At 37.2% G+C, this 19,651-nt stretch overlaps 3 protein-coding genes across 28 annotated transcripts in view; 1 reads left to right on the forward strand and 2 right to left on the reverse strand.

Annotated features, from left to right (window-relative positions):
* The first annotated feature begins 452 nt into the window (after positions 1-452).
* LOC114285741 (transcription termination factor MTERF2, chloroplastic) lies at positions 453-4,636 on the forward strand. The gene is given in 7 exon segments (XM_082904481.1): positions 453-1,208; positions 2,021-2,063; positions 2,065-2,430; positions 2,937-3,152; positions 3,382-3,489; positions 3,745-4,019; positions 4,267-4,636. Coding segments are annotated over 6 exon segments (1,524 nt in total). The 5' UTR covers positions 453-489; the 3' UTR covers positions 3,817-4,019; positions 4,267-4,636.
* A 387-nt stretch (positions 4,637-5,023) lies between these two features.
* On the reverse strand, positions 5,024-13,227 carry LOC114285746 (uncharacterized). Of its 9 annotated transcripts, none has more exons than XM_082904588.1 (6): positions 12,864-13,166; positions 9,568-9,829; positions 5,768-5,880; positions 5,553-5,677; positions 5,234-5,470; positions 5,024-5,172 (listed from the first exon to the last, which is right to left on the reverse strand). In XM_082904588.1, the coding sequence occupies exons 3-5, from the start codon at positions 5,847-5,849 to the stop codon at positions 5,234-5,236; spliced, it is 444 nt and encodes a 147-aa protein (XP_082760714.1). In that variant the 5' UTR covers positions 5,850-5,880; positions 9,568-9,829; positions 12,864-13,166; the 3' UTR covers positions 5,024-5,172. The 9 variants fall into 9 exon arrangements, with proteins under 9 accessions (XP_082760714.1, XP_082760707.1, XP_082760679.1 ...); XM_082904581.1 differs by lacking the exon at positions 9,568-9,829 and adding an exon at positions 10,236-10,265 and having other exon boundaries at positions 12,864-12,973; XM_082904553.1 differs by lacking the exon at positions 9,568-9,829 and having other exon boundaries at positions 12,864-13,227.
* Positions 13,228-19,245: 6,018 nt separating this feature from the next.
* LOC114271447 (phenylalanine--tRNA ligase alpha subunit, cytoplasmic) overlaps positions 19,246-19,651 on the reverse strand; it is a 143,227-nt gene continuing 142,821 nt past the window's right edge. For all 18 annotated transcript variants that reach the window (XR_014350262.1, XR_014350261.1, XM_082904643.1 and 15 more), the window contains one exon: positions 19,246-19,585. Coding sequence is in view for 16 of the 18 variants with exons in the window: in XM_082904643.1 (XP_082760769.1) it covers positions 19,532-19,585 (54 nt within the window). In the remaining 2 variants the exon portion in view is untranslated. The remainder of the gene's footprint in view (positions 19,586-19,651) is intronic.

Raw genomic sequence — 19,651 nt, forward strand, 5'->3', positions numbered from 1 at the left:
TTAACCAATTTTTTTAAAAAGTTCTAGATATACCTGACATAAATACATTTAAAAAGTATAATATTTGTAAATTAAAAAAATCACTAAATATCAAAAAATACAAAAAAAAATACGAAAATTCAATACATTTTTCTTATATTTTTATATATTTATTAATTTTTTGAAATAATTTTTTCACAAATGTTTTACTATTTAGATACATCTAAGTAAGGTGTGTCTAAAAAAATAAAAAAAATACTTAAAATTTTAAAAATATTCACTAAAAATAAAAAAATACAAAAAATAAAAACTCAATTTTTTAAAAATTAAATTCAAAAAACTAAAACTAAACACACTAATTTTATTTTATTTTTTTTATAATTTTTATAAAAAAAATTACTAAAACAATCTATTCCAAAATTAAATCAACCATAGAGATATTTTAATAAATGTGTAATTTACCCCGCTTATTATTATCCAGTGGAGCCAGTCTATCAGTTTCCCATTTCTATGATGTTATCTTCTCCTCACTACCACCCCACCATCCAAATCCATGTCTCTACCCACAGCCCCAATTCCACCACCACTCTCCTCCTCCCCTTTTCCACCACCAGACTCTCCCACCTCTTCTCCATCTCTTCATCTTCTCCCAATCATCATCACCACCACGAAACCCATCAAAACCCAGACACCACCGCCACCTCCAAAGAAATCTTCCGAAAGCACAACGACAAATCAACAGCCTTCCTTCTCCACCACCTCTCAACCCAACAACAACAACCAAAACCCCAATCTCAACCCCTTGGGTCCGAACAAGTTCACTCCATACCCGAAGAAGACAGAGTGAAGCTTCTAGAAATGTCTCTCGTACGCAAAAGAACCCCTCAATTTCCAGGCTCTATCTACATACAGTCCCCAAGCGACGCCGATGTGATCTCTTCTCTGCCGCCTCTTCGCAGCCTATTCGCCGGCGCTGAAGATGAAGAGATGATATTCAGGGCGGTTGAGATTCGGCGCACCGTGACGGTGGAGATTTTCAAGGAAGCGATGAGAAAGGGCAAGTTTGGGATTACTTATTCTACCAATTTGGTTTCTAGGTTACCTGAATTTATTGATTTCGTGATGATTAAAGCTGCTTCCATGAAGCAATTGGATGAATATTCACAATCTACATTCAATGTTCGTGCCAAAACATTCATTGATGAGTCTAATGTTGTCCCACTTATCAGGTACAATGACCAATCCACCTAAGAAAACTTGCTTTGATGATTCATAGTTATGGATTAATTTTCACTTTTATTCTTAAATTATTGTATTTTTTTTTATATTTTGTTTCTCAATTGTTAATTTCATCTGTTTAGTCGTTCGAGTTTCTGATTTCAGTTTATATAATCCAATTGAAGACAACTTGTTGAAATCAATAACGTTTGAAAACTAAGCTAATGAGCAAAAATGTAAAATTTTGCAATTTAGACAATGTAAATCATATAACCAAATACTTGTCTTCTTACTCACACTATATTAACAACTAGTAGCCTACAATCAAACACTCATCTTATTTTCCACCAATCACTTCAAAATAGCGAGTAAGAAAAATGAGTGGTTGATTGTGTGGGTTAATTTGTTTAAATTTTAAAATTATCTTTTTGCCAATCAAATTAGGCTTTAATGGTTATTGATTTGGACAACAGTCTCCAATTAGACTGCATTAACTAAAATTAAAAATTGTAGAGACTAAATAGAAGAAATTGATAGTTTAAGGATGGAAAAATAACAATATTTTAGAGAATAAAAGTGAAATCAACCTATATTTATGCATATATATATCCATGTCTTCTTTGTGGTATAGCAAATTCATGATTAGTCCTAGTTTATCATGAATATTATTTCACAAAAACAAAACCCAACAAATTTATCAGAATAGTTTCGTTTGCGGTATGATTTTTGATTCTTCAACTTGGCTCCATGTATAGTAGAAATGAAAAGGAAGGGAATAAATACTAAGACTTGTCTTTCTTCTTGTGGTTACTGAATTGTATAGGTGGTTGAAACACAATTCACTGTCATATCCTCAAATTGGGAATTCTCATATGCTTGTCAAGAGGAAATCTTGATGCCATAAGGCATGTTGCTGATTGGTTGAAGTCAATTAATGTGAAGGGGAGATTCATCGGGGTTGCATTGGTGAAAGCAGGAGAGAATATTTTGGAGCTCAGTGATGAAGAATTGGATGAGATTGTTGGTTATCTAGAAAGCAACGGTGTGAGGAGGGACTAGATGGGTTATGTTGTGAGCCGATGTCCTTGGTTGTTGTCTTACAGTATGGACGAACTGAAGTCTCGCGTGCAATTCTACTTGGATATGGGTATGAATGATAAAGATTTTGGAACAATGGTTTTCGATTATCCCCAGGTGCTTGGCTACTTCTCTATGGAAGAGATGAAGCAAAAGGTATTAATCTATGGTTCATCCAACTTTATTTATACCCTTTTGCAACTTCAAATTTTGATGATGTGAGCTCTCATGTATGAAGTAATAGGAGTATCGGTAATTTGTCGATAGTTACTAATCTTAACAATTCTTATTATTTATGGTGACTAGTTGCTTTCCACGATGTTTTTTGATTATATTGCCGTTATTGCTCTCTTATTAGCATTTCTTCCAAAGTAAGAGAAAGAAAAAGGGAAAATATCAAATAAGTACTATTGACTCATGTGTTGATAGGACTCAATGGAAACGTCATTAGAAAAATAGAACTTATTGGATCTTTTCAAGAAGAAAAATGTGAGTGCAGGTATTCCTATAAACAATTTCCCATTGTTCTGATCCAAAGCACCAAACACCATCTAACTACTACCAAGATTGGTTTCAGTGGAACGTTCTTTTACAATAACTACTGAGTAACGACCAGCCATATTTTAGTTAAAATAGCGAGACATTTTGCGTTGTTCGTTCAGGTAGGTTATGTCATGGAATTTGGCCTTGGCAATGAAGATGTTGGTAGATTACTAGCTTTTAAGCCACAACTGATGGCTTGCAGCATTGAGGAAAGATGGAAGCCACTTGTCAAGTATCTATACTACCTTGGGATTTCCAAAGATGGTATGAGGAGAATACTTACTATCAAACCAATGGTTTTCTGTGTTGATTTGGAGAGCACCATCGTGCCAAAGGTATGCTTTCACTTCTTGTGCTTTGCATCACATGATTGAAATCTATTGTAAACGGAAAGTATGTTGAAAGGCTACTTTTGCGGCTGACCCCAAGAATTCCTTTTCTCAGTTTTGTTCACATTTTTATTTATGCACGCGTATTACAATTAACCCAAAATGCTACATGTTGAAATTATGCAGCATTGTTGTCAAGCTTTTATCACACAGATTTTTTTCCCGTCTTGTGAAGGTACAATTTTTACGCGACATAGGTGTTAAAGAAGATGCCAGAGGCAACATGCTTGTCAAGTTTCCTCCATTACTGACGTACAGCCTCTACAAGAAAATCCGCCCCATGGTTTGTTTTTTTCTTTTATTTTTGTTCCTGTCATTTCATTTTTAAAGGTAACTTGCTTCAATACTTCTAAAGAAAATCAAGTTAGCTTAGATATATTCTGTAGAGCATATTATGTCATGACTATCAATTGTTCCCATCTGCCGATAGTGATGGATTTAAGTATGATTTTGCACCTAGAACTATCTTAGGCTATGTTTTCGAACCTTGAAAAATGCATAACAATTTAAGAGTGATTGATATTTGAATTTCTTGTAGGTCGTATTCTTGTTGACAAAAGCTGGAGTCACCCAGAGGGATATTGGAAAGGTGATAGCTTTGGGGCCGTAGCTCTTGGGGTGCAGCATAGCACATAAGCTGGATGCTAATGTGAAGTATTTTCTGTCACTTGGCATTCCTCTTCAATTATTGGGTGAGATGATAGCTGATTTTCCCATGCTACTCCGCTACAATATAGACGTCCTTCGTCCCAAGTACCGATATTTGCGGAGGATTATGGTACGCCCTTTGAAGGATCTCATTGAGTTTCCAAGGTGAGCCTTGCTGATGTTCAGTTTTTTTCTTTTCCTTTTTTTTCATAATATTAATTATATTTCTTAAATTTTGTTCAATGATCAAGCTAAGTTATTGTTGATCAGACATTTCAATTAGAACATGGTCTTGTGCATTTTGGAGGTGTCAATAATTTCTTTCGGGTTGAATAATCTTTATTCATAGTTTATTAGTTTGCCAATTTATTATCATCTGGTTTCTTGATTATGCAAATGATAATATGTACAGGTTCTTCAGCTATTCCCTTGATGGTCGTATAATGCCAAGGCACAAGATTCTGGCAGAGAATCGGATAAATTTTAAACTGCGCTACATGTTGCCAGGCACTGACGAAGAATTTGATCGGAGGGTTCATGCTGCAGTGGAAAGGCGCCAGAGATTTGAATCCGGTGTCGTAGATAACTACCCTTCTGATTCTCAAACTGATGGCTCCATAGAGAGGACTTTGGTTGATTTTTCTGTAAATGATTATTCTTCCTCTGATAATCAAACAGCTGAGTGCTCAACGGAAAGTAAGCAGTTGAGTGCATCAGAAAACAAGATTTCTCAAAGATTGTTGATTTCAGAATAATAATAATAAAATAAATAATTTATATGATTCCTGAGTTTCTTTTCTCAATAGCTTGTAAAGAACTCATAAATGCTCTCCTCTTTTGTTTTTTTCCTTTCTGTAAATATATATAGCTCAACACAAAAGAAGAACGATTTTTTCGTAATTGTTATCTTGATGGTAGAAAGTACTGATAAACTTTCTCAATTGCTATTGTATATCCTTTTCTGGATTTTACATAATTATTATAGAAATAAAAATATAAATAAAAAAGTCAGCCCTTGTTATGTTAGCTAATTACCCTTATTCTCCAAATCTCGGCACATGGCAATGACATGCCAACGTAACCATTTTTTTAGTCCAATAGATGAGTACCACAATTTGCCTACAAAAATTCAGATGCAGCATGAGTTGTACAAGCACAGGCCACTAAAGTAGAGCATCAAATATTTAACATTCCATGAACACAAAAAAGTAGAAACCTAAGCAGTGGTCTTCAGCTTAGGAAATGAGTTGTACAAGCTCAGGCCACTAAAGTAGAGCATCAAATATTTAACATTCCATGAACACAAAAAAGTAGAAACCTAGGCCACTAAAGTAGAGCATCAAATATTTAACATTCCATGAACACAAAAAAGTAGAAACCTAGGCAGTGGTCTTCAGCTTAGGAACTGCGTCACCACTTGAGTAGACAGGGTGGAGCAGATGGCCTTCCTTGGGCTCAACATGCACCCACTTTCGTCCACTCAACTTATGTCGTTCAAACTTGACACAACCTTCCTTCATAGCATAGAGGGTGTGATCCTTCCCCACTCCGACATAGTTTCCTGGATGGAAGCAGGTTCCTCTTTGGCGAACAATGATATTCCCAGGAATCACTCTCTGCACAATGATGAGAATATACTTAATGACGTGATAAAGGTTTATACAAATAGGAAAAATATGACATCAGTATTTGACTCACCTCTCCACCAAACTTCTTCACCCCAAGATTCTTTGGTTTCGAGTCTCGCCCATTCTTTGTGGATCCTGCTGTCTTTTTAGTAGCCCAGCGCCTGAATGTCAAACTCAATCCTCCTCCAGTAACATCTAAATTAAACGTAATAGAAAGGTCAATAAAGCAACAAACCAACAATTTACAGAAATACCAAATTCTACAAAGTAATAGGAAAACTTTACCACTAGCAGTGCTGTAGATAGGAACATTTGTAACTAGCTCATTGAGATTCAATCTTCTACAAAGTGATGACACAAAATTCATCTTGTTATATTCTCAAATAAGAAGATTGAACCTGAAAGAGACACCAAATCAACATAAAGGTTAAAACTTTGATAAAAATGTCAAAAAATTCCAGCATCCTGGAGAACTAAGGCAACCAAAGGCACTTAATCCTATTGTTCAGCCATGGCATTGGAGCTGAAGCTGTTTAAGCATAAAATTCATGAAAAAAAATAAAAAATTTCATAACCTAAATTATTCAGCAATGAAACTCTTCCAAGAAGACTTCTAATATTGTGCATTTTATTTGTTCCACTTTTAAAGCCACGCAGCAGGTATCATATCAATCAAGTGGTGAATTGGAAATGGACCCTATTTTTCAATCAAGCTGTTCTTTAATCCACTCTTGCTTCTGTCAACTAAACAACTATGAGCAAGAAAATCCTAAGAAGAAGTGACAGAGCATCCATGTTAGATTGATAAGCAAAAATAACTAGCCAAAGTGAACCCGGCCTCAGTACAACCTGACACCGGACAATATGTCGTGAAATGTGATGTAGTGATCCCGGTTTCGACCCTTCTTTCATGTTTTGCCACTTCGACTGGGCAGGTCGGGGGTCGAGCTGCCCGGTCAGCTCGCGGGGGTCCAGGGGGCAGCGCCCTTAACGGGTCCAAGGGCAGCGCCTTAGCGGGGATCGAACTGCCCGGTCAGCTCGCGGGGGTCCAGGGGACAGCGCCCCTTGGCGGGTCCTAGGGCAGTGCCCTGGCTGGGTTGAGGGGTAGCGCCCCCGAAGCAAAAATGCAAAATGCATTTGAAGTTGCTTGTCCGCACGAGCGAGAGTGTAAGCCGCACGTGCGGATTTCAGGGGAGAGCAGCTTGCACACTGCTACAAAGGCAAGTGCGGGAGTGAGGTGCGGGAGTAGGAGAGATCCGAATTTTCTTTCTTTTTTCTCTCTCTTTGAGCTGAAGTTATATCACTTTTGTATACCTCTCTCTCTCTCTCTCTAAAAACATTTGCTCTTCCTTCTCTCTACATTTCCTACCAAAAATCTCACAAGATCTTTGATTTCTTCAAATCCTTTGGGATTTGGACCTAAGTTCTTCATTAAAGTTGGTTAACTCCTCAAGGGCTTCATTCTGTGCGGTGAAGATCGAGTTTCGACACCGTTGATTTTGAGAGTTTCATCTCATTTTTTCTTCAAAACTTGAGGTAGGGATTTTCTTTGAGTTATATATATATTTTTGCAAGATGTAGATGATTTTCGAAATCATCCTTTGATAGCTTCTGAAAAATTGATTGTTGATTCAAGAAGTAGAGCGATTTTAAAAGTGGGCTTATCTCTTATTCTTTTAAAATAATCTTATGGGTTTTGATTTTTGTTGATTGAAGAAAAGATGACTTTCGAAAGTTTTCTTTCAAAAGATTTGGGCTATGTAGTTTTGGTGAGAAAACCTAAAAATTGGGAATTTTAAAAGAGATTGAAAATCTATAAATAATATTGTTATATTAATTTTGTGCCAAAATAAATTATGTTTGAAAATTTTCTTCTTTATATTTGTAAAAATGATTAATTTCGTGGATTATGAGAATTGTTGTTCATTTTAGAAATGGTTATTCAGAATGTTGATATAGTCTTGAAATGACTAAATTGTTGAGAATACTTGAGAAGAGGAAATTGTGTTATTCCTTGGATGATGAATTGGAATAGAAGTATTTATGTTCATCTTGTGAAATTGACATACCATTTCATTTTATTCCATTAAATTTTGAAGGTTGATTTGAAAACTTATATTGAGAAAAGCATGTTGAGAAATAAGTTTTCATGAAATAGTTTTGGAGTAAATATGTTGATAAGTCTTCATAGGTGGTGTAGATGATATTGAATAAGTTGGCCTGAGGGTCCGGGGTGAAACACCGAAAACCCGCGCGGATAGGTGTCGAGCCTTCCGGTTAATACTGGTTAAAATGACAATTTGATAATACTCGTATAGTCTACTTGCAGACACCAACCTAGAGATTATCAGAGTCGTATTTACTGCCCTCGAAATAAATTGTTAAGTTTTGAACAATTGAAATTGCATGACATCATTGAGCATGATGGTTTTCAAAAGATGAAAATGTGATTTATCTTAAAAAAGAGCATAGCATGGCATGTGCATTTCATCTCTTGAGACATGTATAAAATGTATATACTTTGTTAAGAATTTTCTACTGGGCTTTATACTCACCTTACAGGATTTTTGTGCAGGAAAAGATGTGATGATTCCACCAAACTAGGGGCGTGGAAGTGTGTGTTGGGAGTACAATGCTCTCATTTCGCGTGACTCTGTTTTGTATGCCAAGAGCTGTATTTGTGTGGGTTTGAATAACCGTTTTGTGTAACCGGGCTTAAGCCTTGGAAACTTGTAAACCCTTGAAGGTATTTATTTGTTTATTTACTTCTTGTTGGATTAATGTATTGTTACATGAAGAACTATTGTATCATGTAATGTAAGTTTAGAGATTTATATTCGGTTTTTCTTGAAAGAGTCATGATTGTTGTATTATTATTTGGGCTAGAAATTTGGGGCATGTGAAATCGGTGAATGTAAAAAATAAGAACTAGAACCCCTTACATAATAAAGAACAGATATTGAAGTACCATTTAAGGAGGGTTTTGAGAGAATATTGGGGCATGGGTCCACTTTTCAAATTCATCTTGTGTAAAATAGGTGGGGCATGTATAGCCTAGTACACTCAAAAGTTCCTGAATCAAACACCCATATCGATCTACCACCCTTGTGTAACCTTTGGATCATTTATTTGATACAATTATAAAGTGCCCAATGCGCAATGTAAATAACAAAGCCTAACTAATCTTCATAGATAGATTTTGGTATAGCTTATCTAAGAAACACAATTATTGTATTGATTTTTCCATTTTCTTTAACAATAGCAATTGGTAGCTCAAAAATCATGCGGCTTGAATGGCCCGAGTTCTTTGTACACTCCTCGTTTATTTGTACAGCTCATCTCTGTTTTCACTCTTACATTTCATTTCAAATAAAAAAAATAAAAAACCATGAGAACAAAGTAGAGAGAGTGAGAGAGAGGAGACCCATTAGCGATTGGTAGCCCTGTTCAGAGAAGAGAGAGGAGTCGACCTGTGTGCCGCCGACGAGGCTGCTGTTGCTTCTATGTGTGCCAACGGGTCATCCCTCTCATTTCCCACATCTGTGTTCCCTCATCCCTCTCATTCCCTAGATCTCTCTCATCCCTCTCATCTCTGTGAAACCTTTCGATCAGTCATTGATCGCGGGAAGGAGGACGAACGACGACGAAGGAGAATGAACCATGACGAAGGAGGACGAACGACGGCCAGAGAGCGATTTACAGATTTCAACGACTCCACAGCCAAAATAATTTCATGAAATGGGATCCAAATTATTTACATTATCGGTCTTCCAGCAATGTATAACATGAGAAACAGAATACAACTCATGAATTTTTTTTTCCCTTGTTTGAATAGAACAAGTGTCCCTGGTAAAGAACAGTAGAAAAGAAGTAGACTACACATGAAACTACATCACTGGAAAATAGCATGCAAAGGAAAAGTTAAACCTATACATTTAATTAATTAAATTATACTGCAATCAAACAGAAAAGAAAATTTCATGTCCTCACACTGCAAATTAATATTGAGCGTGATATTAATATATTCATCTTATTAACTTCAGTGTCTTGCAATACATATCATATATAAGATTCCAAGTAATAACCTGGATTCACCTTGAATGGCAGAGGAGAGCCATTCAAGCTTTGGTTTTTATCCTCAACATGAAGTAAGAGGGTTCCAGCTGAGGCTGCCGTGAACTCAAAACTGAGATAGCCAACAGTGTTTTTTGTATCGCTTATAGACAGTAGAAGAGGCAAGGAAAGGACAGCAGAGCAAAGAGACAGGAAGGAGAGAGAAAAAAGTGCTTTTCGGGCCATTTTCGAGCCAATCCTTTCGAGCTATGAAGCAATTTGTTTCTTTAATTCCTTCAAAATATAAAATTAAAAACAATTCCAATTCATTTTCCAAAACCCCTCAATTTGCTGATACAAGCTAAATACTATGATATTTTTTTCATGTCTCTTCCAGAATGCTAGACTCTGAAATAAGATCAGGGCTTGTGAAAAGTGGGTAGAAGCTAAGTCACATAATTATATGTGGGGCTTTATTGGCATTTGCTAAGATAAATATCAACAATGCACCCAATAAAACAACAGAACACAACAACAAAAAAAAAAGTCAATAGATCTTATGTTTGGATCTTCGAAATGAAAGAAATCGTGAAAAAAAAGAAGAGAAGTTTCTATTTCAATCACTTTTCCCGGAAGGAATTCGTGTTGAAGAAGAGAGAATCATGAATGAAACCACAAGAGAAGAGGATAAGAGGCGTACCGTCGAACAATCTCGCCGCCGATCGTGTTGTTGAGAGAGAGAGAGAGAGAGAGAGAGAGAGAGGATGAGCGGGAGTAGGGTTTCGTCAGGGAGAGGGTTGGGTGCTGTAAGGCAATTGACAGCATGGGTGCTGAGAGGCGATTGACAGCATTGGTGTTGTGCCCCTAGATGATGTCAAATACGAATATTTTCCAACTCGTTGTTTCTCCTTATTTAAACAACGACAATGCTACGTAGCTCAAATTTTGTGGCTCAAAAGTGGCTCAAATGGCCAAAACGACGTCGTTTTGAGTACAGAACAACATAAAAATGGCCAAAACGACGTCGTTTTGGCAATTTGAGCCACTTTTGAGCCACAAAATTTGAGCTACGAGACATTTTCCTTTAAACAAATATACTAACTTCCATTTTCTGCCAATTATCAATGCCAACTCCATTTCATGTTTTAATTTCTTCAAATAAATGTAATTAGATAGTTGGGTATAGATTAATTTTCACAAGTTCAACTTGAGGAGTTTGTGGGGTTTATTAATCATTCATTTTTTAGAATTATGAAAAAGATTAAATCGATTTAATAATTATAACGATTTTATTTATTGTGTTTCTCTAAAAAAATGAACAAGAAGCATGTATTAAAAATAAATCATTTATTTTTTTGGACACAAATACCATAAAATAAAAATGTTACAATTATTAGATAAATGTAATTTTTTATAGTTGAAATACATGAAATGCCTTAAAAATTAGTGGTTTAGATCATTAAAATGAGATTACTATTAAGGCCCACAAGCCCCTCAACTCAATCCTAATGGAAGTAAAACGTAATCAAAATTTATCCTAAAAGGAAAACGTAAGGTGTAGATTTAAAGTTAGAATGTTGTGAGTTATATGTAAAATAAATTTTCTTTATATATTTAATTTTTAGATAATGTTTTTAGGTATGTGGCACAACTATATTCGATTATGCATATGTACATATATATATATGATAAGAGTAATGATATAGAAATATAAAAATTGTGCATAAAATCAATGGAGAATTATATGGTGCACCCCTTAAAAATGTATGTATCATATGCCCCAGTTACAACTTTTATAATTTTTGGTGATAACCTATTATGATATTAGTTATGACATTATTTTAGTGGTGATCCAAAAGATCTTCACTTATGCCTCATGTCACGTTTGGTTATAAATATATATATATATATATATATTTAAAGTTATGACTGAATAGGATTTTATTATAACATTTATGATGAGTAACATTACAAATGTCTTAACTTACATATATAGCATTACCCAAAACGAATACACAATTTTGTAACACTTGGATTTTGTCATTTAAAAACAAAAAATTCATCAAGAAGATTTATATTTTCAAAATTGTCACAATTACATCATTTTTGTCAAAAAAATTGTGTATACATTTTGTATTAATATTTTTTTTCATATAATAATCACAAAATTTATGGCATAAAATGGACTTGGCAATCGTGATGGACAACAAACGGAAGTTAGCATAAGCCAAATGCAATGTAGTTGGCCTAAGAACATAGACCTGATGAGGAGTTTGAAAATATCCGTTAAACTATGTTGTGTAGGGGCACAACACCAATGCTCTCAACGACCTCACAGCACCCATCCCGCCTCCGGTTTTGTGGTCATGCAAAACAATAAAAAATAAGGACCCAGCTCCTCTCCAGTAACTGGAGGGAGCTGTTCAGTGTTGATGGGCTTTGATTTGGGCTCATATCGATAATTTAAATTGTTCAATGTGTAAAACTTGTCAAGTACATCATTTCTGTAAAAAATCGTGTTGATCAGATATTGATAACAACTTGATCCAATCACATTTCTGTCACAATTTATTTTGAAAAATTTATTTAAAACTTACTTTGAAAATGTGATATGATCAAGGGATTATCGACATCCGATCAATGTGATTTTTTTACATAAATGATGTATTTGACGGGTTCTATACATTAAACGTTTCGAATTATCAACATGAGCCCAAATCAAGGCCCACAAGAGCCAAATAGCTCCCTCTAGTTACTAGAGAGGAGCTGCTTCCAAAAATAAATATATATATATATATATATATATTATACAACAGGTCCACGTGAATCACTAGGGATGGCAATGAACGGCAATGGGGTGGATATTAATTCTCCATCCCCATTCTCCTATAATAATTTTTCTCCATTCCCCATTCCCCTCTCCATCCCCTAAGGTTCATAACTAAAGCTAAATATACATTTTATTTTATTTGGCTCAACAACAAAATCAATACATTAATTAATTAAAAAGTTTGTTTTAAAATAATCAAAAATATAATTTTGAGACAATCAAATAAGTTTTTATTAATTGAAAAAAATATATATGAAAGAACGTGGAAGGTTAAAAAATACACTTTTCAATTAGCAGAATACAATTTTCCTTAGCCCAAATACAAATACAAATTCAACTAAGAATATACAATTTTCCTTAGCCCAAAGACAAATACAAATTCAATATATGAATCTATGTTTTGATTCATTCAATTAGCAGAAAGATTTGATATTTATTAAAATCGAGTTTGTTATATATATATATATATATATAGAGAGAGAGAGAGAGGTGCATTACCTTCGATTGAAGCAGATCGAATTGACAAGGGCTTTGTGCGGCGGAGATATGCAGGAGAAGATCGGATAGAAATCGAAGTTGGAGCTTGAGGAAGAGACCTTGAATTCTTCAACAGACCCTAGCAGAGAGATGGGCAACGCAAGGTCGCAGTCACAGATAACGCCATGGGTGACACAAACACGACACCACACCAACGAGAGAGCTAGATCGCCGTCGCCAAATCGTTGCCTTCGCTAATCGCCGATGCTGGAGTCAGAAGATCAGAGTGATGCTGGAATGAAAAATGCTTAGGCTCACCGTGGGAACGAGAAGAGAACCTAGTTCTAAACATAAGCAATGGGGGATATGGGCGGGTACCCATCCTTAACCTGAGAATCCGGATCGTCGGTCGCGGTTTCCTATCGCCCTTTCCTGTCGCCCCCAAAACGACGTCGTTTTGGGGGCAAAGTTTCAAAAAAAAAAATTGCAGAGGAAGAGGGAGGAAGGAGAGGGAGAGGGAGAGAGGGAGGGAGGAAGGAGGGAGGAGGGGGGAGGAGGAGGAAGCAGCTCAGGCTGCGAGCTCACCGTCGCAGCTCGTCCCTCGCCGCCCGCCGCCGCCCGCCGTCCCTCGTCGCAGCACCTGCGACCACCGTCGCCTCCGCCTCCGGCCGTCCCCTCTGCCTCCTCCTCCTCCTCCCCCTATATTTATGGCCCCCTCCAGTCCGGCCCTTCCCTTCCCTTCCTCCTCCTCCCCCCTCCTCCCTCCTTCCTCCCTCCCTCTCCCTCTCCCTCTCCCTCTCCTTCCTCCCTCTTCCTCTGCAATTTTTTTTTTTGAAACTTTGCCCCCAAAACGACGTCGTTTTGGGGGCGACAGGAAATGGCGATAGGAAACCGCGACCGACGATCCGGATTCCCTGATCCATACCATACCATATGAATATTAAAAAAAAATAAATTACAAATACACTTTCTTTTGAAATTTGATTAAAATATAAATTATCTCTTATAATTTTAAAAATTACATTCTACTCCTTAAAATTTATAATTTCATAACAAATCGTCATTTTTATTAATAAATTTTTAAATCAATTAAAAATTTTTAATGATGTTAAAAATATGTTTCAATTAATAATATAAATAATTTTATTATTATATAAACGAACAATTATGAATTTCATTTTTTAGTTTATTCTGTTAAATAAAAAATTCTAATAAGAAGTATTTGTAATTTTTCAAATCACAGGAGAAAATTTATATTTTAAATAAATCTCAGGAAATGTATTTATAATTTATCCTTTAAAAAACATCACTTAATTTAATCTGATGAATTAAAAAAAAAATCATATATTTGAAGAAAAATAAAATTCATATATTTGAATTGGATCCATGGGTGTCCATAGGCTAGGATTAGGAATGGCAATTTAAACCCGGCCAGATGGGGACCCGATCCCCCGACCTCGATTGGAACGATTTTTTTCCGAAAATTATCCCCATAAGGCCGAGGATGGTATTGAAAATTATATCCCCGATGATTTTCGGGCCAGGAACAGGGATAGGTTCCCCAACCCCGGCCCCGGCCCGCCCTCGCCTCGACTAATCCCCGTCTAGTTATTATAATATATATATATATATTATATTATATGTTTAGGCCCTCTCTCTCACTCACATCACACTCACTTCTCTCAGCCTCTCTCTCTCTCTCTCTGCTGTGTAGTTCTTGTGATGAAGATCAATGGCAAATAAGGTGTTTACAAAATAATTGCCGAATAAGGTGTCTACAGGCGACGACGACGTTCCCTCTGACGACTACGACGTTCCACAGAATCAGACCCTCCGACGACGACGACGATGACGAGCGCCAACTCCTCTTCCTCCTTCTCCGATGAAGGCCACCTCCTTATCCTCCGAGACCTCCGACGACGATGACGTTCCCTTTGCCACGCCAGATCTGAGCAGATGGATCTCTCTCTCTCTCTACTCAGATCTATCTCTCTCTACTCAGATTTGTGTGTTGTTGATGTTGTTTGATGGTATTGTTGTTGATGATGTTGATGTTGAGGATGTTGTTGTTACTACATTTTTTTTTTTTTTTGGATCCGAGGAATTTTCGGGATCGGGAAAACCCGATCCCCGTTAGAGGACGGGGCCGGGGATGGTAATAGGTTCCCCATCGGGGATTGGGGCCGAGGACATTCTTACCATCAAGGATCGGGGACGGGCAGGGTGATCCCCAGCCCCGCCCCATTGCCATTCCTAGCTAGGATCCCATTATCACGGTGTATTTTCCACCCGACATGCACCCGAAATTTTTAAAAAACAACACCGCCCTCATCTGTCTTCCTATGTTTGCGGGTTTGGTATTCATTTATCCTACTCATTTGATATATATATATATATATATTTTTTTTTGCTATAAGTATGTGTTTTTACGGAAACTAAATTGAAAAATATTCATAACAATTTATAGTATGCTTCTGAATTTGACTCTACATAGATAGAATTATTTTTTGTTGAACTGAATAATCTACATTGCCTATTCACCGGTCTGATCATAGTCCGCTATTCCTTGACACTAGCCGAATAGAACCTTTTGGGCCGAAATGGGGCAGATTTGAGGCAGTTTGGTTAGCAGATCCGTCTACCCATGATATTATCCAAAAAATTTGGCAAAGACCCATTCCTGATGTTGCTTCATGTGTTCAGAGGCAGACCATTGTTTACCGACATTTGAAAAATTATAATACTTTGTCATTCAGGAGTCTCCAAGGTCAAATTGACGACATTCACGCTCGTCTCCGCCAAGTCCAAGAGTCGTTACCAAATCTGGGCTTACATTCTACTGAACAGGAGCTGCGGTTACATCTTGATATTTTGTTACAGAAGCAGGAGCTTTATTGGGCTCAGCTATCTAAACAACATTGGATCGCAATACAAAATTCTTTCACCGGATGGCGTCCTGGAGACGGAGTCGGAATCGCATTGCTCTCATCCAAGATCACGATGGCCATGTTCTCACTCAGCCCCAGGATATCCAAACTGCTTTTGTCGCGCATTTTAAGCACCTTTTTTCATCGTCATCGGCCTCTCACATTGGCTCAGGTTCCTTTCCCTCTCATTTTAATTTAATTAGTGTCATTAATACTCAATTGACTCCTAATCATTCTACTCTCTTGGAAAATCCATTTTCCACTGAGGAAATACAAAAGGCTGTCTTTCAAATGGGAAAGTTTAAGGCTCCGGGGCCAGATGGGTTTATAGCTGGTTTTTATCAAAAATATTGGTCAATTGTGGGATCATCTGTGACTGAGGCTGTGTTGGGTTTTCTCACTATCGGATTCTTATTCAAACCGCTCAACAAAACTTTTATCTGCCTTATTCCCAAAACGAAGAGTCCATTGACGGTTCATGATTATTGGCCTATCAGTTTATGCAATGTGCTTTACAAAATAGGCGCTAAAGTTCTGGCTAATAGACTTAGTCTAGTGCTGCCGGATTTGCTTGCTGATAATTAGTGTGCTTTCTTGAAGGGTCGACTTATATCCGATAATATTTTGTTGGCCCATGAAGTTATTGAATATATTAAAAAGCGTAACAAACAGGGGAGTTTGTCCTCTTTTGGATTAAAGTTGGATATGAATAAAGCCTACGATAGAGTGAGTTGGGCTTTCCTTGAAGCGGTTATGGCTAAAATGGGTTTCTCACCTAAGTGGATTCAATTAATATCTCAATGTGTATCTACTGTTCAATTTACTGTCTTGGTTAATGGCACCCCGTCGAATTTTTTTGAACCTGCTGTGGGTCTGCGGCAAGGCGACCCCCTTTCGCCGTATTTGTTTTTATTGGTGATGCATGTCTTTTCGGAAGGATTTGCGCATTTGGCGTCTCTTAACATCTGCCGTGGTATTGCTATTAGTCGACAGTCGCCCCCCATTTCACATTTGCTCTTTGCTAATGATTGTTTTATATTCCTCAACTATAAGATAGATGAAATTTGGTGCTTCCATTGGTTTTTAAATGCTTTTTGTCACTACTCCAGGCTGCGTATAAATTTTCATAAATCGGAGCTTTATCTTAGTCCCAATTTTTCACATTTGGCTAGGGACTGGCTGGTTTCTCTTTTTGGAGTTAAAGTTGTCCCAAAACCCGGCATCTATTTGGGGGCTAACTTGGGTTTCTCCGGGCGCTCAAAGTCGGACATATTTACTTCAATTTTGAGTAAAGTTAGCCACAAGTTACAAGGCTGGAAGTGTGATTTTTAAATTTTGCAGGCCGGGGTATTTTGGTCAAACACGTCCTTCAATCCATTCCGGTGTACCTTATGACTATGTTTCGCATGCCTGAATCATTTCAGCATAAGCTTACGTCTCTTATTCGTCAGTTTCTTTAGGCCTCTTCCTGGGGTAAAAGGGTATCTTGGAAAAAATGGACATATCTGTGTCTCCCAAAAGACTGGGCCGGATTGGGTTTTCGAAATCTTATGTGTTTTAACCAAGCTTTGCTAGCTAAACAAGCATGGCGGATTCTTTCATGTCCCAATTTATTACTTTCGCGAGTGTTGCTTGGTAAATATTGTCAACGGCGTTCTTTTCTTGACATTCGCCAATCTTCGTTCTCTTCATGGGGATGGCGGAGTATTTTATGGGGCCGTTCGTTACTCGCCTCAGGGCTTCAATGGGTAGTGGGGAACGGACAACGTATTAACCCATTTGAGGATCAATGGATTCCGATTGTTTCAAATCCTTGTAGAGGTCGAGGTTGGACTGCTATTTGTCTTGGGTTGAGGGTTGCACATTTCATAGATCCCTTGCTACTGTCTTGGCGTCTTGAGTTATTGAAATTGTTTTTTCCTGCATATGTTCTCTCTTATATTGTATCCATACACATCTCTCAAGTTGATATTGAGGACAAAATGGTGTGGGACCGACCAAAAGTGGCGAGTATTCAGTCAAATCGGGTTATAGGCAGGCGTTGACCCGACAGTTTCCCGACCATTCTAGGTCTGATCCGGATTGGCAAGTTTGGAAACGCTTATGGCAGATCAAGATCCCCCCTAAATGGATCTTGTTTGTGTGGAAATGTCTACATAATATTCTTCCGGTTAAAACTGAATTAAAGAAAAGGGGGATGCCAATTGATATTATTTGTTCCAGGTGTTTTCAGCATGTGGGTTGACTTTGGGTTTAGATTTTGGGGTGGGAAGACCTCTATCCTTTTTCTCATGATTTCAAGGCTGGGTGCAACAAATACATGACTCGGAGATTGTAATACACTCCATTGCCTTATTATGGGCCATTTGGATGCAACGTAACTCTGTAGAATTTCATAGAGTTGAAGTGTCCATAGAACGATCGATCATGTTTGCTTCCGAGTTACTAACATTATTTCTACCACCCCTGCACAATGTTCCCTATGAGATTTCTCACTCTAGTTCTTCTCCTCAACCCAGCTTTGTTAAGCAGGTTATTTTGCAGACTACTAAGCCATGCATTGCTGCTGGTCCGCGTATACATATTGTTGTGGATGGCTCTTGGGTTGCTGTAGGTGAGCGCATTGGTCTGGCGTGGGTTTGCTTTGATTCTGATGATCACCAAGTCTATGATGAAGCTATTTTGGGACCTTCAATGTTATCTCCTCAACAAGCCGAAGCAGCTGCTGTTCTCTATGCTCTGCGTTGGGCAATCCATTCCGGCATCAATCATCTGCTTCTTCAAACAGATTGCCTAGTCCTTCTTCTGCTGCTCCACCACCATGCTCAAGAATCCGATTGGAGTCTCCAATCCATTCTGGCTGACATTTTGTCTGTGTAAATCTTTTGATCATGTTGTCTTACAAAAAGTGGACCGTCATGTGGTTCACGCTGCTCACCAACTTGCTACTGATGTAAGACTTTTGCTTAGTTAATGTTTATATTGCTGTGTTATCCTCAAAAAAAAATAAAATAAAATAAAATAAAATAAAATAAAATCGTAAAACTTAATAAGAGCTAGACTATTTCTTTGTAGTCTGATTTTAGTTCGATTCCAAAGGCTCTACCGTTCAGCTTATCTCTAAAATCTTATGAACACAAATTTATTGGTTCACTTCAAAATTGAATCACATTAGTCATAAACACCTAGTAAAATGACACCTAATATTAAAACTGAACTCCCTGATAATTTGACCAGTTGACAAGTGATTTCAAAATGAAATTTCAGTCCAAAATATTAACTCCTTTTGGATTATCAATTTCGATCAAGTTATGGCCTAGCCCATCTAAAAATGTACCTACAAATTACACAAAATTTGCTAGTCTGCCTTTGGCTTTCTTATCTGGCTCCCCGATAAATAGTGACTATTATATTTTTATATGACTCACCACTTACCACACAATATATGACTCACATATATATGAACATTTGAGAAATAGCCAAAGATTGAATGCATATGCAGGCAACACATCGAAATTCGTTCACAAAACTGGTGAGACTAACGTGCTGTGCCCAGAATTGAAGACTTATCAAATATTACAATCTAAGCTGGAACATTGCCTGGCATTTGCTACAAAATAAAACAAAAACTAAAATTGGGGTTTTCTTGTCATTAACCACTTTCAAAAAGGGATCAATTTGCAATTAATTCCCAAAGAGGGGGGGGCAACTATTAAAAAGGAAAACTTTGATATAAATATGAGGATAAAACACCACCCCATTCTACTCTATTCCAATTCGACATAGAGGGTTTTTCTTGATGAGACTAAGATCCACCTGCAAAGACCAATAATAATGATCATTAACATGCCACCCAATTTAAACAAAAGCGAGCTGCTTCCT

The sequence above is a fragment of the Camellia sinensis genome, chromosome 2 (assembly GCF_055761805.1).
Source record: "Camellia sinensis isolate YWXY chromosome 2, ASM5576180v1, whole genome shotgun sequence".
NCBI classification, from domain to species: domain Eukaryota; kingdom Viridiplantae; phylum Streptophyta; class Magnoliopsida; order Ericales; family Theaceae; genus Camellia; species Camellia sinensis.